A 19,088-nucleotide genomic window follows, 5' to 3' on the forward strand; every position below is an offset into this window, starting at 1 on the left:
AAATCAGCCCTGCTGTGAACCCAGCCTTGTGCACAGGGGATTTTCCAAGGCAGAGGCTCTGCAAAGCTTTTCTGGACAAACGGCAGCTTTAAGACAGTTTTCTCATCAAAACGAATCCATGGCAGACACAACCCCCCCTTTTCTATGTGAGATCATTACCAAGAGCCAAGGAGATGGGGAGTTAGATTCTGCACTCTGTAGCACCTCTGGAAAGCCAGAGGAACTCCAGTGCAGGCAAAGCTATTACTCCAGCTTCACTGGGGTGCGTCTGAGAGCCCACCTGGGCCCCCTGCTGAAGATACTTGCTGAACAAAAAGCACACAGGCTGACAAGAGTGACTTCAGCACACAGGAACTCTGGACGTAGACTCTGAGCTGCTGGGGGTCACAGCCGCACCATGAGGCAGTAACAGAAACCAAACAAAGGGGGTCAGGGGCTGGATGGTGAATGCCCAGATAGTGACTAGCCTGGCTGAGATCCTGTTTTAATAAGGTGTGTGGTGGGGCCACGGGGAGTATGAAGAATGTAAAGAGTAACGAAGCCCTTGTACAATGATTGATAGAGAGCAAAGAAAGGATTTGTGAACCGTATACAGATCAGCTGCTCTTCATGACAGGGAAGCATGAATCTAATTTGCCTTTAGAAGAACTTCATATCGGACTGCCGGCACCATCCTTCTCAACTTCTCCCTACGTAATACACCAGCCACATGTCTGAGCCCAATCAAGACTTCACCATAGTATCTGAGCACCCTTCGACTCCATAAAACAGACTTCACGTTAGTGATACAGTGCTGTGTGGCCAAGGGGAAGAGCCACACAGCACTTTCAAAGCATCACAGCAACAAACATAACTGATACAATTGTGCCACTAGAAGCATAACAAATCTTTGGGTTTCTGACAACACCGTTACGAGCTAAACAAAACACCTGCCCCAGAGGAGTTGGGATTAGAACCCTTGTCCTTCAGCACCAAAAACATAGACCTCTACCACTTGACCTGAAGGAAAACTCCCTTTGCTAGTAGTAGTAGGTCCCTTATCCTTTCTGTGGTTCAATCACTAGAGGATGGCACGCACGCATGCACACAAAACATTACATGGGATTTGCTTTAAATGCCAAGAGGGAAGGAATCTGCGAGCCCATTACGATGACAGCTCTGCAGAGGGTATCTAACTAAACATGACCAATACAGCACCCAGCCCACCCACACTGTGAGGAGGATGAAATCTCCCAGCATGAACCTCCATGAGCTTTCAGACTTTTCACCCTACCTTTCGGGGGCTTTATCAGGAAAAGCCCACTGCACGATTCTGACCCGGGTGAGTAAATTGATGGAATTATCCCATTGCAGGGCACATCCTAAATAAAGCATTTTCCTCACATCCCCACAGTCTGACAGCCCTACCAACATTCAGGAAACTCTCCATAGAAAGGCCGTTCCCAGGAAAGCCTCTTGCTCATCCTCATGGGGAAAAAAAAGAATATCCTTGCGTGCTTCCAATGATCACCCTGCTTCTAAGGAACAAAGCAGAATTCTAAAGACAGCACTTCAGTTATCCAAGGGACCCTCCAAATATAACTAAGCCCCAGAGGCCATGCTGGGTTGCGTCAGCTGCATAATCGTAATTCATGAATTCTGAGTGGATTTTACCAGCAAAGAGAAGGCTTCCGTGCCCCTGATATGCTGCCCAGAGCTGTTTTGCCTCATAGATTTATCTACTCCTCTGCTGATTCATTATTCAAGAGACACTTGTCAAAATGAAAATCCTGTTAGATCCTCAGCTGGTATAAACTCAGCGTATCCCCATGGAAGTCAATGGATTTATGCTGATTTACGCCAGTTGAGCATCTGGGCCCATATATTTTAAAAACAACCTCTACCTGAGTTCCTAGCAACATCTTCAATCGTTAAAATTAAAGAATTTTAAAAGTGTAATTGACTTTTCACCCTGATGCTATTTCGATTACGGCTCTGCTCTTCCCCCAACTTAAGAGTGTGAAACTAGACGTGTCAATTTCATACTCTTTCCAGTGAGTTTGCTGCCAACATTGAAGAGAAATGTTTCATACATAAAATAAACTGTTTCATTTAATTAAAAACGTCATGAAGATATTTTTACACATAGTAGACCAAATTCGCCTCTTGTTTGAAACACACACAATAAAGCCTAGATTTTCACTAGTGACTAGCAATTTTGGGTCCCCAATTTGAGAAAATGTAAAGGACCCCAGTTCTCAGATGGTGGGTGCTCAGCACTTTCTGAAAATCCAAAATGAAATATAAGCTTTGGCCCAAATCCAAAAGGGTAACTTACATTAAATCAATGGATGTTAGGGGCCGAATTACCTTTGTGGATCTGGGCCTTTGCCAATTAGCCAGCTCTTTAAATAAAAATACCACACACACGCAAGCATAGGTGAGGGTTTGGATACTATGTATAGCAAGGAAGAATGATATTCATCTTGTCCTTTTTCCTTAATAAGTAGCACTTTTCCCTTTCTACAAAATCCCCCAGCACACCCTGAATTCCTTATTTATGTTCTAGTCCTGAATTAACATCTCATTAAGCTTCTTACCCACACTGGTTTTATCCTTGGGCCACTTTTAACTCTTCTGGACCCACATTACACAGAGCTTGGTAGTAACAAAGAATGCAAACAGGACACCAGTGGCCAGAATGAACTGGACCTCAGTGGTTCCCAGGCTGGAAGAATTAGCACCTTTTGGGGAAAGCACCGCACATGATTCTTCAAAGGTTCTTGCTAGGAGCCTCTGCGCTTCACACATCTACCCCGAGCAAGCAAACAAGGCTGTTCTGGAGCTGGACTCAGATTCTACACTCAAAAATCTAGTGGGTCCCCATGAGAGCGAGGCCTGTATGTAGAAATTGCTCCTTTGGTTCTCTTCCCCTTCCCAATCTGAAAATCCCCAACCCCATGGTTGGTAACTAGCCATGATTTGGGCGGGGAGGGGACATGTATTGGAGTCACCCCTCTGCCCACTTCTTCTGGCTTTAACTCCCTGCTGCAACCACAGCTGAAGGGAAGTATCCACCCCATGGTCTGAGAAGACACCCATGTGGCAATACTGCTTACTGCACAGTGGAGCGGTTCTCTGGCAGCTCTGGGAGAACGGGGTGGTCGTCAGTTTTGGTTACTTCAGGCTTGGCTGTTGGGGACACAGAATCCCTGACTCCTAGGAATAAAGACAAGGAAGCATTAGAGGGCACACCACCCCCAATAGCCAGACAGTGCATCCCGGAGAAGAGCTGTCTCTGTGAGCCATTGCTGATGAAGTGAAGCGTAAACCCACTCATGGGGGCATGAACTAACCATACAGCTGCCAGATTCTGACTTTGTCTTCGTAAGGCAGGTCATACTTCAGGGGATCCCCCACCGGTCCCTGGTAATAGGGTCTCATGATAGATTCTAAGGCAGAGATGTGGGTCAAGCCGATGGCGTGGCCAAACTCATGGACTGCCACGGCAAACAGGTCCATCCCATGGGCATCTGAAAATAAAGTCATCATCAACATCAAAATAACACTGCATGCTCATCACGCTTTGGGCGGTGGTGGGCATTCAGGCGTCTACTTCAACATGCACATGTGTGTCAGTGTGAGGGACTGAGGTCGAATGGTTGGAGCTGGAGACTAAGAGTCTATGGGAGATCAGCGGGCAGCTCCCTGGAAGAGGCAGTCTCTGATCAGACGGCCCTCAGTGGTCTACACATTTACAGACAGGAAGTGCTTTCGCTACAGCATTGGGCCAAAGTACCTGCGTTTAATTCCAACAGTGAGCGGATGGGGATATCTGCCAGCACTGCCCTATCTGCCAGCGCAGGTGTCACTGCCAGCTGGATATCCCCACCCGCTGTACTGTTGGCCTCGGCATTGCACCTAACGTAGCACGGCCCTGAAGCTCTGGGGCCCCTGCATAGATAAGGCCAATTTAAGGATTTTGTTCAGTATTGGGACAGGGACACTGGAGGGCCCCAGATTCATTGTCACGAGACACAGAGTCACAGGCTCCACACAGGTTGCCTTTATTAGCAGCTGTATAGCAGTGGCGTCAGACATGACGTGGCTGTTCTGAATCAGGTTCTGCACCCTGTGGCTAATGCGGGCAGCAGATAGTCCTGCCTGACTAGCTGTCTTGAAATCTCAGCTGTTTGCCCAGTTCCCCTTACGAAAAAGCACTAAAGGGTTCTACAGCAACTGTCCACACCACTGCAGCTTATCTGGGGTCTCAAGTAGTGTGGCCCAATGGATTGGGAGGATGTCAGTGTATGTGTCCACAGGGCTGCCTTTATGACCCAGTCTGAGCATGGGCAGGGCAAGAGGAAAAGGCCGGTGAACAAACTGTTTGGAGTAAAGGGCTTGGTGCAAAAAAGTGTGCAAGGGGAAGAGGACGGGGCAGCTTGTGGTAAGGCAGCTTTTGTGAGGAGGTCTGAAACTCAGGTTGTCCATAGTAACATTAGCTGCAGGAGATGCAGCATTGAAAGGTAGCCAGGTCCTTTCTCCTGGGGGTTCTGGTTTTTGAACGTGGGGACAGAGAGGAGCAAGGTGGGAGAGAGAAATCAGATTAACCAAACCAAAAAAGAAAGAGAGAGAGAGAGAGAGAGAGAGAGAGAAAATATTAGTCAATTTCAAGGAGGAAGATTAGGTCTAAATGAAATTATTAAGCCCAGGCAGCAGAAACCACTGGGACATCAGCAGGAGAGGTGGCATGATGAGAAAATTAGCAGCTGGTGACTGGAGCAGTCACATTCTGTCAAAATCCAACTAAGATGAAGCTTGTGGGATCCCTGGCCTGCAGCCCTGGCCTGCACAGCTTTGTTTTCAAAGGCTCTCCACTTACTGAAACTGGGCTTGAAAGGCTGAAACTGCATTTTAAGTGGAACTTCTTATTGCCTTAAGGTAAATGCCTTAATTTGGTGGAGCTGGCGGTCCTTTGCCCTGACTTCCTAAGGGAAGAGAGTATCATTGGTTTCTAAGCCATGGCTGGCGTTGCCCTGTCTTCTCTTACTGGGAGAAGGAGAGCTGGTTATTGGCCATTGAGAACAGCAGCCTTCAGCCTAACCTGGCTCTGCACCACCAGCTCCATCCCCCAACTAGTGGGGGGCTGTGGGGAGCTGATTGCCCTATAGTCGGGGGAATTGGGGCAGAATCCTTGGGACCTGAACTCTTCTATTGGGGGTGTGGCAAAGCTGCAGAGTCAGTGAGGGATCAAGGATCTCATTCCCCACTGCCATGCATTTCGTGCCTTCATTGACACCTGTGCACAGTAGGTGGAAAAGCATCCTTCTGACCTGGTAGCATTTTATGCCCACTTTGCACAAGTGCACATTGACGACAATAAGTAGAGGAGATTCAAGTCCCTGGTCATTTAGTGGGGCCAGGAGGGGAAGAGCAGGCGTGAACCTGAAGGCAAAGTCTGTCTGGGAGAGCAGGACTGGAAGGTAGAGGGGGGAAGTGAGTGGGCAAGAGCTATTTTTCAGTGGGCTCCTATTTACTCCTCATTCTTCCACAGTGTAGGAGTGTTGCTGATGGGCTTTGCAAGCAGATCCCTACAGATCTCACTGGGTGGAAGCTAGGGTGACCAGACAGCAAGTGGGGGGTAATAAGCGCCTATATAAGACAAAGCCCCAAATAGCGGGACTGTCCCTATAAAATCGGGACATCTGGTCACCCTAGTGGAAGCAGGGCTTGAATTGCAGCTGTGGAGGAAGAACACATGTGCTTTCCTCTTAGCTGGTCTCTGCATGCCAGCTCTGGTGCCAGAGAATTCACAGCTTTGCCACTGAAGCCTCTACAGAGCAGGGTTGAGGAGTCCTGTGAACTCAAAGGGAGCCCAACCAACCTCATCACTTACTAGTTCAGAGACCCCATGGCAGGGAGCAGCAGGATGGGGCGAGACAGGGATTGTGGGAGTGGCAGATGAGAACTCTGGGTTATGTACGTGTGGCAAGTGAGGGATTATGAGGAGAAATGGGAATACTACCACAGTTTCCTACCTGACTTGGACCCCTGGATGGACAAAAGTTACTGGCCTTTGGGGACATAAGGGAGTGAACAGAGGTCTCTGGGGCCCCGAGGGATGTGCACAGGACCCCAAAACCCAAAGGGTGCCCATAACAGAGACATAAATATTTACAAAGGGAGGGTCTGGGAGTTCATGAGTTCTGCTCCAACTCTCTTACTCTGACGTACCTGATGATCGGAAGGTCCAATATTCATCATCGTCGAAATGAGTGTCTCCTGCGGTATGATGGTCTCCGGGGAAGAAAGCGTGTGCTACCGTTCCGCCAGGCCCGTCAAAGGGATACCCGTCATTGTGGTCCGCTTTGGAGAAGTCTATCTGTATGTCAGCGTTGTTACCCGCCACCTCGTGGAAATTCAACGGGGTGATGTCACTCCAGACCTTCAGGGCATAGTACATGAGGGCGCGGACCGTGTCATGGCCCAGGTGGGATTCTTTGGGGAAGGTGCGGACTCTGGGATAGAAAAGAGAAACCAAGGATATGAAAATAACAATCAATATCAGAGGCTGTACAGCTCTTTCATTCTGCCGATCGCTTCACGATCCTCTCCAGGACTCATCCTCCTCTCAGTTCCCAAATCCTCAGTCTATTCTGCAAACCACCAGAAAGGGCTCTGTAGATGACTGGAGGTCCATGGACCATAGCTTGGCAATCACCTACATACACAATACTCTATTGTTGGTTCTCCCACCTCTGCCCTCCACTAGGTGGAATGTCAGACCCGGGAAACTTTGTGTGAATTTGTGTCGGCCCCCCACCCCACTCCCTACCCCCCAGTAGATACATCCTATGGAAAATACAAGAATGAACACTACTCCGCAAGGGGCGGTGTTTCACAGATAGCCCTCGGTAGAGCTGATCAAACTCAACATTTCGGTTCTGCAGAACATTTCAAAATTTCCTTTCATCCCAAAGCAGAACGAAAGTGGAAATTCCGAAATTTCCTGCAAAACCAAAATAAAAAATAATCAGAATACAATCAATTTAACAAACTATAAATTCTGAAATGATGACGTTGAAACGAAACGCTTTGATCTTATTGAAACAAGATGTCTCGATTTTGGGGGGTCAAATTTAATCTACAATGACACTTTGCGCAAAAGTTTCATCGAACCAGTACTGTCCAAGGGAAAATCATTCTGCTGGAAATGTTTTGACACGTTCTGCCCTCCAATAATAATGGTGATTTTATCTCTAGGGTACTAGCACACCGACCAAGGCACCCAGGGAGCTGCCCAAACAATTAAAGCAGTCAGGGCAAGAAAGAAAAACAAACATTTAATATTCATAGACTCATAGATTTTCCAAGCCAGAAGGGATCATCACGATCCTCTAGCATGAGCTCTTGTATAAACACAGGTCAAAGAACTGCATCCACTATTAAACCATTACACAGTATAAACACAGGGGTAAGATTAAAATTCACCTCTAACAAAGATCCTGCCGTGATGGGTATGGTATACACTCATGAATAGAAGAGATGATGTGTTTTCAGCCTGTTGCTAATAGAGGGAAGAGGCTGCCAGGGACAGCTACCTAGGGAGAGCAGGTTCCAGACCCTAGGGGGGACAGTGACTAATTGATCAGTCACCAATTTACAGTACGTTGGTGGAACCATGTAAAACTGGCGAGACTGTGTGAATTCCAGCTATTCCTTCGTCCAGTTAGGAAGGGACATGGGGGTTTTCTTTTCTGCAGCAGTTAGAAAAGTTAGTCCCTTTTCACATTCAATGGGAGTTGAATAAATAACTACGTGCAGGCACACACGTTATTAGAGATTAAAATGCCACATCTGGTCACCCTAGCCCCAAGAACCTTACACATACCCCAATCCTGCAAGCTGCTCCATGGAAATCAATGGGAAAGTTAATGACAGTCACTGCCCTAAAGAATTTAAAGTCTAAAAGATGAGATGGATAACATTTTCATAAATGCCTATATGCCTTAGGAGCCTAAGTATCATTTTCAAAAGCACCTAAGTCACTTAGGCTTTATTGAAAAAAATTACCTGACGAACAATGGGAGGAGAAACTGAGGCAGAGTGCAGTGAAGTGACTTGCTCATGGCCACACAGCAGGTTAGTGGCAGAACTTGAACCCAGGTCTCCTGACTCCCAGTCCAGTGCCCCTCTTCACTAAACCACACGGCCCCTTTAATTATTAGGGTTAGTGATTCATTAACAATATGATTTTCTTCATGAACTGGTGGGGATTCCTTGCGGAATGACAGTTTTATTCTCCACTGCTACTTTGACAGCCGGGCAATCTTATGGTTTCCTTGGCTACTGCTGTCCTACAAAAAAAATATTGTGTATTCTCATGGGGGTGAGGGGAATGAAAAGGGACCTTACAGACATGTGCCATTACATCCCAATTTAAAACAAACAAGTCAGGGAATAGGTTTGCCTGCTCTAAACATGCTGTATTTTATTAGGATTCTTGCCGGTAACAGCCTCTTGACAGGCCTTCAAGCTGAAAGCTACCACACAGAAATGCCTTGTGATGTGTGACAGTAACGTAAGCGTACAGGGCAGGAGAGAAGCGATGCTAAATACAAATGGGATACTATACCTGGGGACATGAGAAGCAAACTAAAATTTTAACCGAATGGAACAACAGCTGGGACAAATATAATTCCAACTCTGTGAGCCTAGTGGTCATACAGTATAGCCAGGGAGAAGTCATTGCAAACTCTTACACTATTTCACTTTGGGCAATGCAGGTAAATCCCTTATCTTCTGGACCCACAGGCTCCGGAACTAGGAGATTATCCATTTGTACTCAACTCTAAGGATCCAGTTAAAAAATTCATTTGCAGTGACTTAATTAATTCCGAATGGGCTCTGTATTGTAAATATTTATCCCTTCATTCAGCTGATGGTTTGCTTTCCCGCTCATTATCCATTTGCAAGGCTTTCTTCCACTGTCACAATCACCACAAGATCTGAGTTCGCCTCCTGCCTTACAACTATTTAGCATCCTAATGCGCATGTCAGGCAACTCCCATCATACCTATTCACCTGGGGGCTACGTTAGGGAAACTGCCAGGACCTCCACTGAAGAATTACAACCTCTAGCTGACGTATCTGTACCAGCAAAAAAACCAAACCCATGTAGACACAACTATGCGAACAGAAGAGTGCTTCCGTTGGCATAGCTAAAGTCATTCGGGGAGACGGTATAGCCATGCTGGCAGAAGAGCTCTCTCTGCCAGCTTATGCAGAATCTCCACTAGGGGGCTGTGCTGGCACAGCTTCACCACCCAAGGCTAGGCAGTGTAGACAAGCTCTTACGGTCATGGTCATCTGCATTTATTCACTAGTTGTTGATTCAACTGAATAACTATGAACAGGCTCTGACCTATCTCCAACCCTTCTTAGAAATGGGTAATGGGGTGGGGGAGAGATTAGAGATAATGATCCAAGGACAATGTAAGATGAGGAAGCTAGATTGGTGAAGTCATTGCAGGGGGCTGTAGCCGCTTCCATCTGCAACCAACATGCCTCCGGGATGACAAGATATGTCCACCGACGGGGACAGGAGGGTTGTTCAACTCCCACTGACCAAAATTTTTGGAAGCGACCAGGGGTTTGGGGATGCCTCACTTGAGACACATGAAAGGGCCTGATTTTCAGAGGTTGGGTACTCAGCACTGTGGCACAATCAGGCTTCTTTAGGGTGTGTGAAGCTGGGCACCCCAAATCACTAGTCACTTTTAAAGGCCTTGGCTATGCTGCATTTCTCGCCTCTCTGACGATACGGCCAGCTCAGACCAATTTGCTATGGTGTCAGCCAGTGCGCTGCAGACACGTCCACTCGGAGCCAGCCTGACACGACTAACTCATTTCACAAGGGTCACCAGACAGTCCTCTCAGTCTAAAGACTGCCAAGGGCTAGTAGCATGGACAAGAATTGAACCAGCGACCTACAGCTGAAGAGCGCCACAGCCCGTTACAAATCACCACAGCCAGTCCATCCCTTAGTGAGTCTGTCTCTGAGTCAGTTAATAAACAGATCCAAATGTGACTGACACATTTCTGCCTGAGCTCAGGAGGTGTCCATTCTAATCATTATTTTGGTGTCTGGGTTCTTTTTTTCATGTGAAGGCGAAAGGGAAAGAATATTAGTGCAATATGAAAAATCAATTCCTGTTTAATGAAACACTCCTTCATGTTGGGCAACTCCAAAGCTAGAGAGAAATAAATTCAATGTTGGTAATCACCAAACATAACAGACTATGGATTGCCTGATAAACAAGCATTGATTCTGGGTGGGTTGGTTTGTTTTTTGTAAATTGAGAATGTATATGCTCATAGTCTAAGACTAGAAAAGGACTCTTTCCCAGCTGCTTAGAGGTCATGCTCGGTAGAGCGTACAATGCCCCAGTAGTTCTGGATCTTAGCAATAGCAGCACAACAAGCCACATTCATTCCACTGTGTTCCACCTGGTCGTTGGCTGGGCGATCTGCGTACAGAGAGGTAAACACAATATATTTCACAACAGTGCTGCAAACTACTGCTATCAATATTTTGCGCTTCCATAGCACTTTTCAACCAAGGATCTCACAGCCCTTCACAAAGGTTAGTGATTTCAGCCTCGCACCATCCCTGTGTTACTTTTGTTATTTTGTTTTTATTACAAATAGATGACCAGAAGGCATCCTCCGGCTCCAGAATGAGCAGCAGCACGGGAGATAACTGATTCTAGGGGAAAGATGCTGGTAAAATAAAACGTCACTGCCTGGTTCCCAGGCAAGCCATCCTGGATTCATTCTGAGAAAGGAGGAGCTGTGCTGGATGAAACCAAGAGAGATTTGGGGTTGTACTTGAACTACAGCTCTTCGCAAACCTTGTCCCAGCATTCACTCACTGCTATCTCACAGAGCAGACAAGCATGCCACAGAAGCTGGTCTTTCTCCTTGTAAGTTATAGCACCTGCAGCAGAAGTCCCATCCACGTGAGGCACTTACTCTCTGCTCCACGGGGTTCAGACAGTGCTGCGATAGGCTGTGCAGGTGCTGTCTGTGGCGTGTGATGTCTATAAAGCCTGCAGCCTCTGAGAACTCACTCCAGCTTGCTGGCATCTGCCTCACCTTTCTATTTGGTACTTCAGAGCAGCTGGCTTACGCATCTGCACGTCCCTTGGAGAGCGCCCCACTGCTGCTGCAGCGAAATCAGCAGCTGTTCAGCGCTTGCTCCAAACTCGGCCAACAAAGCCAGGATGAGAAAACACGGAAGACTCAGGAGAGCAAGTAGCACATTAATGGACTGTGCTGCTGGGCTTGTAGCGGCTTCCTTTGATTGTGCCTCTGGCCCTGCTGCCTCGAACGCCATGGCCCAGCAAAGAGGAGATTTTGAATTAAGTGCATTGAAGGAGACCAGCACGTTTAGAGAGAAAATAAGAGAGGCAACAACTGCTATTGATGGAGACATGAGCTGGTGGGCAGGTGTGTGAGAGAGACAGTGGGGGCGGGGCTTATTCCTGGCAGACTTTGCCTTGTTTACTTCCAGTGCCTGCTTCTCTTTCTTTTACTGCTGCACCAAACTGCTAAAGAAGCCACCGGGCCAGCCCTGCTCCGGGTTCCAGTCTCTCTCACACTTGTGTTCTATTTCCCGCTGGATGGCGTCGCTTCCCTCCTCCCCATCTCCTGCCCCATTCTCTCCCTTCCCCTTTATGTCCTGCTTCCTGGGCAATTCTATGATGTTTTAGGTTGCCCCCTGTTCCTGGAACAGCCTCTTCGTGCAATGAGCTGCCTCTCTCCTCCTTTCACACCTCTCCCGGAAAGTCATTTCTCTCAGCTACCTTTCCACCCCTCATCTCTGTTCGGTGCATGCAAGTCACCAGTTATATGCCTAGATGGCCATCTGCACGTGCAACTGGGTGAGGCCTGCGCAGACTATGCACCCTGGTGTGTGCATTCAATTGCATGCAAAGAATACTGAACTATGGGTCTCCACAAGTCCCAGACTTAATGATCATTGGCTAGCAGCAACTGGGGCAGACACCGTTAGAAGTGAAAGGTCATGGCGATATCTTGAAGATGAGAATCCTATTTCATTTAGAATTTTAAGAGTGAACACTCCATTACCCCAGCCCTCTCCCCTAAATAACATGCTGCAGGGTATTCCCAAATCCCGATAAAACTGTCTCTTTTCATACATTTAGCATGGATTAGACAGGGGTGACATTTCGGCTACTGTGGGCTAAAGCCTGGTAAATTTATAGATCTGGGCTTTGGCGGCTTGTCTTTGCTGTCAGGTGCCCTGTATTTAAAGAGGAAGAAGCAACAGACAGTGTGTTTCTGAGTGATTATTGCTCTCCTTGGGTGTCCCCCTGGAACAGGAAGCCAAAGCTGAGCAGAATCATAGAAATGCAGGGCTGGAAGGGACCTCAAGAGGCCATCAAGCCCAGCCCTCTGCGCTAAGGCAGGACCAAGCAAAATTAGACCACCCCTGACTGGTGTTTGTCCGACCTGTTCTTAAAAATCTCCAGTGATGAGGATTCCACAACCCTATTCCAGATCTTAACTACCCTTGTAGTTAGAAAGTTTTTCCTCATATCTAACCTAAATCTCCCTTGCTGCAGATGAAGCCCATTGCTTCTTGTCCTACCTTCAGTGGGCATGGAGAACTATTTTAATGTATTTAAAATTGAATTTAAAAAATAACTTTTAATTAGTCCAAAAGTGCAACATTCCCTCAGAATTGCACCGCCTGGGATAGCAGTCTGCTAATAGGAGGGGGAGATTATGTATTTACAGGAGGATAAAAATCAGGGCCATACATAATTTATTAACTTTTAACACTATGGTTTTGTCATCACTGACACCCAGAGGGAAGCAAGGTCACAGCTGAGCAGGGAGATCAAGAGTCAGGACGCCTGGATTCGATTCCCAGCCGTGCCACTTTGGTCAAGTCAGTTCCCTGTCCATGACTCAGTCTCCCCATCTGTTTAATAGGGATAATAATGCCTGCCTCACAGGAGTATTTGAGGATTAATTAATGGATACTTGTGAAGTGTCACAAGATGCTGTCAAAGTGCACAGCATTATAACCAGGGTCGAAGATTTCAGAGTCCTCTTATAAGAACTAGGTCTACAAATTTACCCTAATTGTGAGCTCAACTGTGGGAAAGTGAATAAAAGTTTGCAAAATGTTCCAATAACACATCACAATAAATGCTGAAGGAAGAAGGGAGACAGAAAAACAGAATTAGTCCAAACAAAAAGACCTACTGACATAACTGACAGACTGTGTGACAATCATGCCCAGGAAACAAAAGAAAGTACATTCTGCTCAGAGCAGACGTTCACAATGATCTCCTCTGGCCTTGGAATCTATGAAGAGAAGCATGGGGTTGGAAATCAATGAACCAAAACTGGTGCGTTGAAAATTAGATCTTCTAGGTAGGCCAAATAATGAGAGGATGGACTATTCCACTCATCACCTCTCTTTCAGTGCGGGGCCACGGACTGACTGGGATTTCTGGAGGAAGAGGAAGGCTGTCAGGCCTCCACACCACTTCAGGGACTTTGCCCTTTGCCCTTGGACCCTGGAAATCATTGCATTATCATGAAGCCCAGACCTCAGCAGGGACACTTGACCATCACCACCGTACCAGCAAAGACTCCAGCCAGAGAAACACAAGATCCTGCTCTGTCTCCCCTTCCCTTGCGTGTTCCTTTCTGCCCCACTGTTTTTCCTCCTATGATGTGTCTCTCTGTCTCTCTCTTGTTTCGGCTTACCACACGGCACCAGCACAATGAGACAGGACAGCCCATGCAGCTCTGCTCAGCCTGAGAGAGACCAGTCCAGTCAGATGATGTCCCAGACCCCAGACTGGGAGATGAGCCAGAACCCAGAGCAACTGCTGTTGCAGCTGACCTGCCAACCCAGAACCTCAAGAATATCAACAAAAACCATATTTCTCCATCTTTACTATCCTGTCTCTTCTCCCCTCACACTTTTCTGTTTGTCAAAAGCAGAGAAAAAGTGACCATCTGTCACAGCTGGATGGTGGGTAGCCAGACCTAGTTGTCAGAACCAGAGGCTGCAAGACAGGAGTCAAGAGTCGGCGGGGTCAGGATACCAGGTCAGAAGCAGCAGACAAACATGAGATCAGAACCACCAGGGGGGAACCAGAGGCAGATGACAAACTGGAGGTTGGGAACCACGGGTCAGAGGCCAGGACATCAAGCCAAGGACACACACAGTCCACAGCATGGTGGAGCCCAGTTCGGTTTCTTGTGCCTGCTGTTGGATTAAGTAGGGCCAGTGGGCCAATCAGCCACTCTGGGACTCTGCCAATCAAACCTCGGGGCGGAGCCTTCCACTGGGGCTGGGTTTTGTGTATCTGAGGTACGCTAATCTCAGCAGCCTGCTTGGTGGAGTGTTGGAGTGGGGCTGCTCTCAGCACCCTTACGGGCCTCGGTTTGAGACCCCCCCCATGGGTCATGACACCATCCTTCACATCTCAGAACTAAGCAACAAAACTAGCCCCTTTCTCTCTCCCCTCCCCCCAAGAAAGGTTGTCCAATAAAATACTAACTTTTTAAAAAAGAACGTTGATAGGTTTTGGTTAAGTTTGTTTTATATAATCATTCCATTTCAGTTTTAAAGGACTTTAAAACTTGCTTTAGCTCCTTTTCTTTCATGTATCCCAACCCATAAATCTCCAAACTTTAGCAGTGTGCTTGCCATGGTACTAAACAGGCCACAGTCTGCGTATACCAGACCTCAAACCTTGGTTCATCCTGCTCAGTGCTAGACAGTAACAGAGTCATGTTAACACCTTGAACTCTTTGGGCCCATACAGTCCCTCTAAGTTAGCACAAGTCCTTTCATCACTGATCACTAACTCATTGTGCAGCACTGGTGCAAAGTGCAATAGAAATGTAACGCATTATGGGAAGAGTGCAACAATCGCAGTTCCTTATGGAAACTCCCTATATGAGTTGTCCTTCAATAAGGTATAACTGGAAGTAATAAAATGATATTAAACAAAGGGACATTTAGGCTGAAAATCAGGGGGGAATATCCTTCAGGAAACTGGCAGCAGATGATAACATACGCTGTTCCTTTCTCTAATTTCTATCAGTTATGATGAACCCTCTCTTGTGCCATATTGACATTTGAATTAACTTTGGCTAGCACCAGCAGAGGGCACTGTTACCCCACAGCCCATCCCCAGTTTCCCTGCCCGATCCATAGAGCTACCCCATGGGAAGTAGGGCTCCAGTTAATATTGTTTTTCAAGTCATTTCAACAGAAAAAATCAGAAATAAATTCCAAACTTATTTCATTCCCAGCTTGAGCGCATTACACTTTTTGAGTGTCTTGGTAACTATGTGAGGTTACATTTTCCAGCCAAAAGCTTGTTGAAAATAGGGTGAGTTGTATGTCTTATTCTGCTGGAAATTTACCATGTGGGCTATATCTTGGAAGGACGCATATGTATGGACCTACAATTGTATGCAGCACCTATCCCACTATTCTGAGACCTCTAACTGCTTGGGTTTGGCTGCACAGAGGCACCTGGGGAGGGACCAGAGAATAAATCACAGAGAGACATGATTTACCGGCATCACCTTCAAATCTTGTTTCCACATTTTAAACCTGATGTCTTTGCTTTTCCATCATCACAAAATATATCAGATGCCCCTTTCTGGGGAGTCCAAAGGCCCCTCCGTGGGGCAGCCTCGCACAAATCCCACGGGCTTGTTTATCCTGCCTCACCATTTCTTTGGATGCATGAGCATTTTTTCATTATCCTCAATCATCATGGTAAAAGCAAGTGAATTTTGTGCCTGGGCTGGTAAATTTTAATGCCAGGCTTGAGTGTTGGGCATAAATACCATATAACCATTCCTGTGTGGCCATAGCTTCTCCCATGCTTAGATAACCTCCAAATATAAAACACAGCTCCGTTGAACATAAGTCAGACCACTGGAATCGAGCAGAAGGCGGCGAAAAAGTCTAACCCAGTTATCAGGAGATGGGAGTTTTATACCACCAACATTAAACCATTTCAAGACACAAACCCAGTGACGTCTTTTTATGGACTCCTTTGCGGACGCATCACAAAACCTCATAATGAATTTGAAATGGACACGTGCCAGACAGGTCAAGTCAACTGAATGGTTGGCTTAGGCCCACTGCCTCTCTACATTCCCCACCCTAACCTGGTGCTAGTGACTCACAGTACCAGGATGCTTTGGTAGATGCCATGAAGGTCACCAAACAGAGTCAGAGCCTTTGGTGTAGCTCCATCAGGGCCGGCTCCAGGCACCAGCGCAGGAAGCAGGTGCTTGGGGCGGCCAATGGAAAGGGGCGGCACGTCCGGGTCTTTGGCGGCCATTCGGCGGCGGGTCCCTCAGTCCCTCTTGGAGGGAAGGACCGGCCGCCGAATTGCCACCGAAGAATGAAGCGGCGCGGTAGAGCAGCCGCTGATCGCAGCTTTATTTTTTTTTTTTCTCTTCGCCGGTTGGGGCGGCAAAAAAGCTGGAGCCGGCCCTGAGCTCCATAATTTACACCAGCTGAGGGTCTGGCCCTGAGAGTCTGGCAGAATGTCAGAGGCAGAAAGCTCCACTGATTCATCCCAAAGAGAATTTCTTTCTCTGGAACAGACATCAAGAGAACCCCAGTCACTCATCTTAACTGCTAAGGGGTAAGGTAGTCTCTTAAGCAGACAGGTCTCAAATGATTCTGGGCTCTTATATTGGGTAACCAGAAGAGGTCACTCTTCTACCCACTGGTCTTCTCTTGATCACTAAGAATTAATTAATAGCAACACCTTAGGGTCCCATTCTTAGAATCTCTCCACGAGCTTTTTATGCTGAAATTAACAGCCAAATGCTAGTTATTTAGATCATCCCTCAAAATAAGATCCCCATTGGATAATACTGAAAAATAAAGCAATTTTCCACCTAATGTCACCGTTTCAATGCCTGTCAACTGCAGTAGCTGTGTCAAGGTACATTATTACTGAATGGGCTTCCTCCAGATAGCTAGTGGTTACACTAATACGTGTGGACTCAAAGTTTACATCTGACTTGGTGCCTTTCAGCTTGGACCTTATTAACAGGGAGTTCTCGACAAGCTGCAAGCTCGTGTTTCTGGGATAGCAGGATCAGCTAGTTGGACTCTGCAGCAACCCCTTACAGGCAAGTCAAATGAGCAGGGAAAGCAGCATCCAGCTTTCTTTGGTCATGGTTTGAAGAACAGTCAGCATGATCCATAGTCTTTGAGGGGGAGAGAGAATAGGAGGTGGGTGGGGGAGGAAAGCGAAAGAAATCATCCCTGGGTCCCAAAAGGCTCACGAGGCTTCCAATCTCCACCGGGGGAGACAGGTAAAGAGCATTCCATATGTGTAATATCACGCCCCCAGGGTGGGTTATCAACAGCAAAGCTCGAACCCGGGACTTCTGGATCTAAACGCTGCCTCAGCTAAAAGACTCCATTAACAAAGGCCGTAGCAGGCTCCTCAACCTCTCGAGGGAGACACAATGCCACACTGAGTGGCTGTGGGTTACACATGGTTTTTAAGGAAGGGAGAGAAAGGGGTGGGGGAAAAGATCATCTGTGGGTCCAAAAAAGGCTCATACATCCTCCTCTCTCAACCAGGAGGAGAATCCACGCGGGTCCAAACCTGCTGGAGTCTGACAAAGGGAAGCCGGGAACCCAAAGCATTCAAGACAAATAAGCTCCCAACCGCTGCAACTTGGCTAAAGAAACCCAGCTACTTCCCTGCGTCAGATCTATCAGATATGGGTTTGCTATTGCAGTTTGCTGTAGGACTGGGAATTGAGACTGCAACTAGGGCAGGTGCGAAGAATAGTTTAAAATCCTGGCTTGATGGGGTCTGGGAGTGTGAAAGAACACATTTTAACACAGCCACGTTCCACCTCATTGCCAGCCTGATTTAACTCAGCTCTGTCTATGATCGATTCCTTGTTGTGACACTGAAATAGTGAAAGATGAATGCCTACCTCCAAGATAAGTTCCTTTTATTCCACTTTGTCACGGCCTGAGTGTGCCGCTTCTTTCTGGTCTCTGACTCAGCAAGATCAGGTAGAGAGCAACGAGGTGTCTTCATTAATTCCAGTGTAGCTTCATCTAGATTTCAAAGAAGAACACACATAAAAAGAAAGCACCTTGAAATACTGTGATGGAAATTGGTCTAACGTCTCCGCTTTCAGAGGGTGAAACCGGGTGGTAAAAATATTAATTTCCTTTCCTTACGACACTGAGGGGAGCACAGGGGAGGGAGGGAATGAGCATTACAGACACCTTGGTTTCGTGCAATGCGGTGGGCTTATCAGGCAAATGGTGGCAATGCAGCAGTGATAATGTTCCCCTTAAAACACGCCTGCGGCCATTTCAATCTCTCCCTGACCTAGAAGGGAATGCTCTTCCATCTCACCGGTATCGGCATTCACTCTGCTCACCACAGGGCTGTCGACAGAGCCGTAGGCTTTTAAAACTGTATTGATCCGGACTGTAACTTTTAACACGATTGGAAATGCCCAGCAACCAGGGCTGGGTTAGGGAGTGGGAAATATCTCCCTTGCCTAAAGAAACTATATGGGGAAAATAGCACGGATGACTCTTCTTCTAGATCTTCTACGGCGCACTGGGTGCCATTTTCTACCCCTCCACCAATCGATCTGGTGCCGTACGCGGCCTGGGCAGCAGGGACGAGGGGATGTGTCTCGCAGGGGGATTGCTGATATTAACAAGGTTCTTCATCGTTGATTAGGAACAGCTATGCAGCTGAGGCCATGCCCCACCTCCACACACGCACACGCTGGAATAGTTGTGTGTGCTGACACTGAACGTTCCCAGTCATGGAGCGGATTGCATTGCTATTATGCTATGGCTATTAAACCCCTGCCCCCCAAAACAGGATAGCAGTAATCATTAACAAGTCCCAAAATAAGGACAAAGTCTCATTTTCCAAAATGACACAACTGGAGCAAAAATGCTGTTGCAGGGCCGGTTTATCTTTCCCAAGAATCACCTATGGGGGGAGCCAAGTTGTTAGCAA

General features: G+C 47.2%; 1 protein-coding gene across 1 annotated transcript in view; it reads right to left on the reverse strand.

Moving 5' to 3' along the window:
• MMP17 (matrix metallopeptidase 17) overlaps window positions 1-19,088 on the reverse strand; it is a 110,274-nt gene that overhangs the window by 11,515 nt on the left and 79,671 nt on the right. Inside the window, exons 3-6 of the mRNA XM_065417884.1 lie at window positions 18,031-18,157; window positions 6,214-6,497; window positions 3,336-3,512; window positions 3,099-3,198 (exon numbers count right to left, since the gene is read on the reverse strand). Of these exons, the coding sequence (XP_065273956.1) occupies window positions 3,099-3,198; window positions 3,336-3,512; window positions 6,214-6,497; window positions 18,031-18,157 (688 nt within the window). The remainder of the gene's footprint in view (window positions 1-3,098; window positions 3,199-3,335; window positions 3,513-6,213; window positions 6,498-18,030; window positions 18,158-19,088) is intronic.

The sequence above is a fragment of the Emys orbicularis genome, chromosome 16 (genome assembly GCF_028017835.1).
Source record: "Emys orbicularis isolate rEmyOrb1 chromosome 16, rEmyOrb1.hap1, whole genome shotgun sequence".
Lineage (NCBI taxonomy): Eukaryota > Metazoa > Chordata > Testudines > Emydidae > Emys > Emys orbicularis.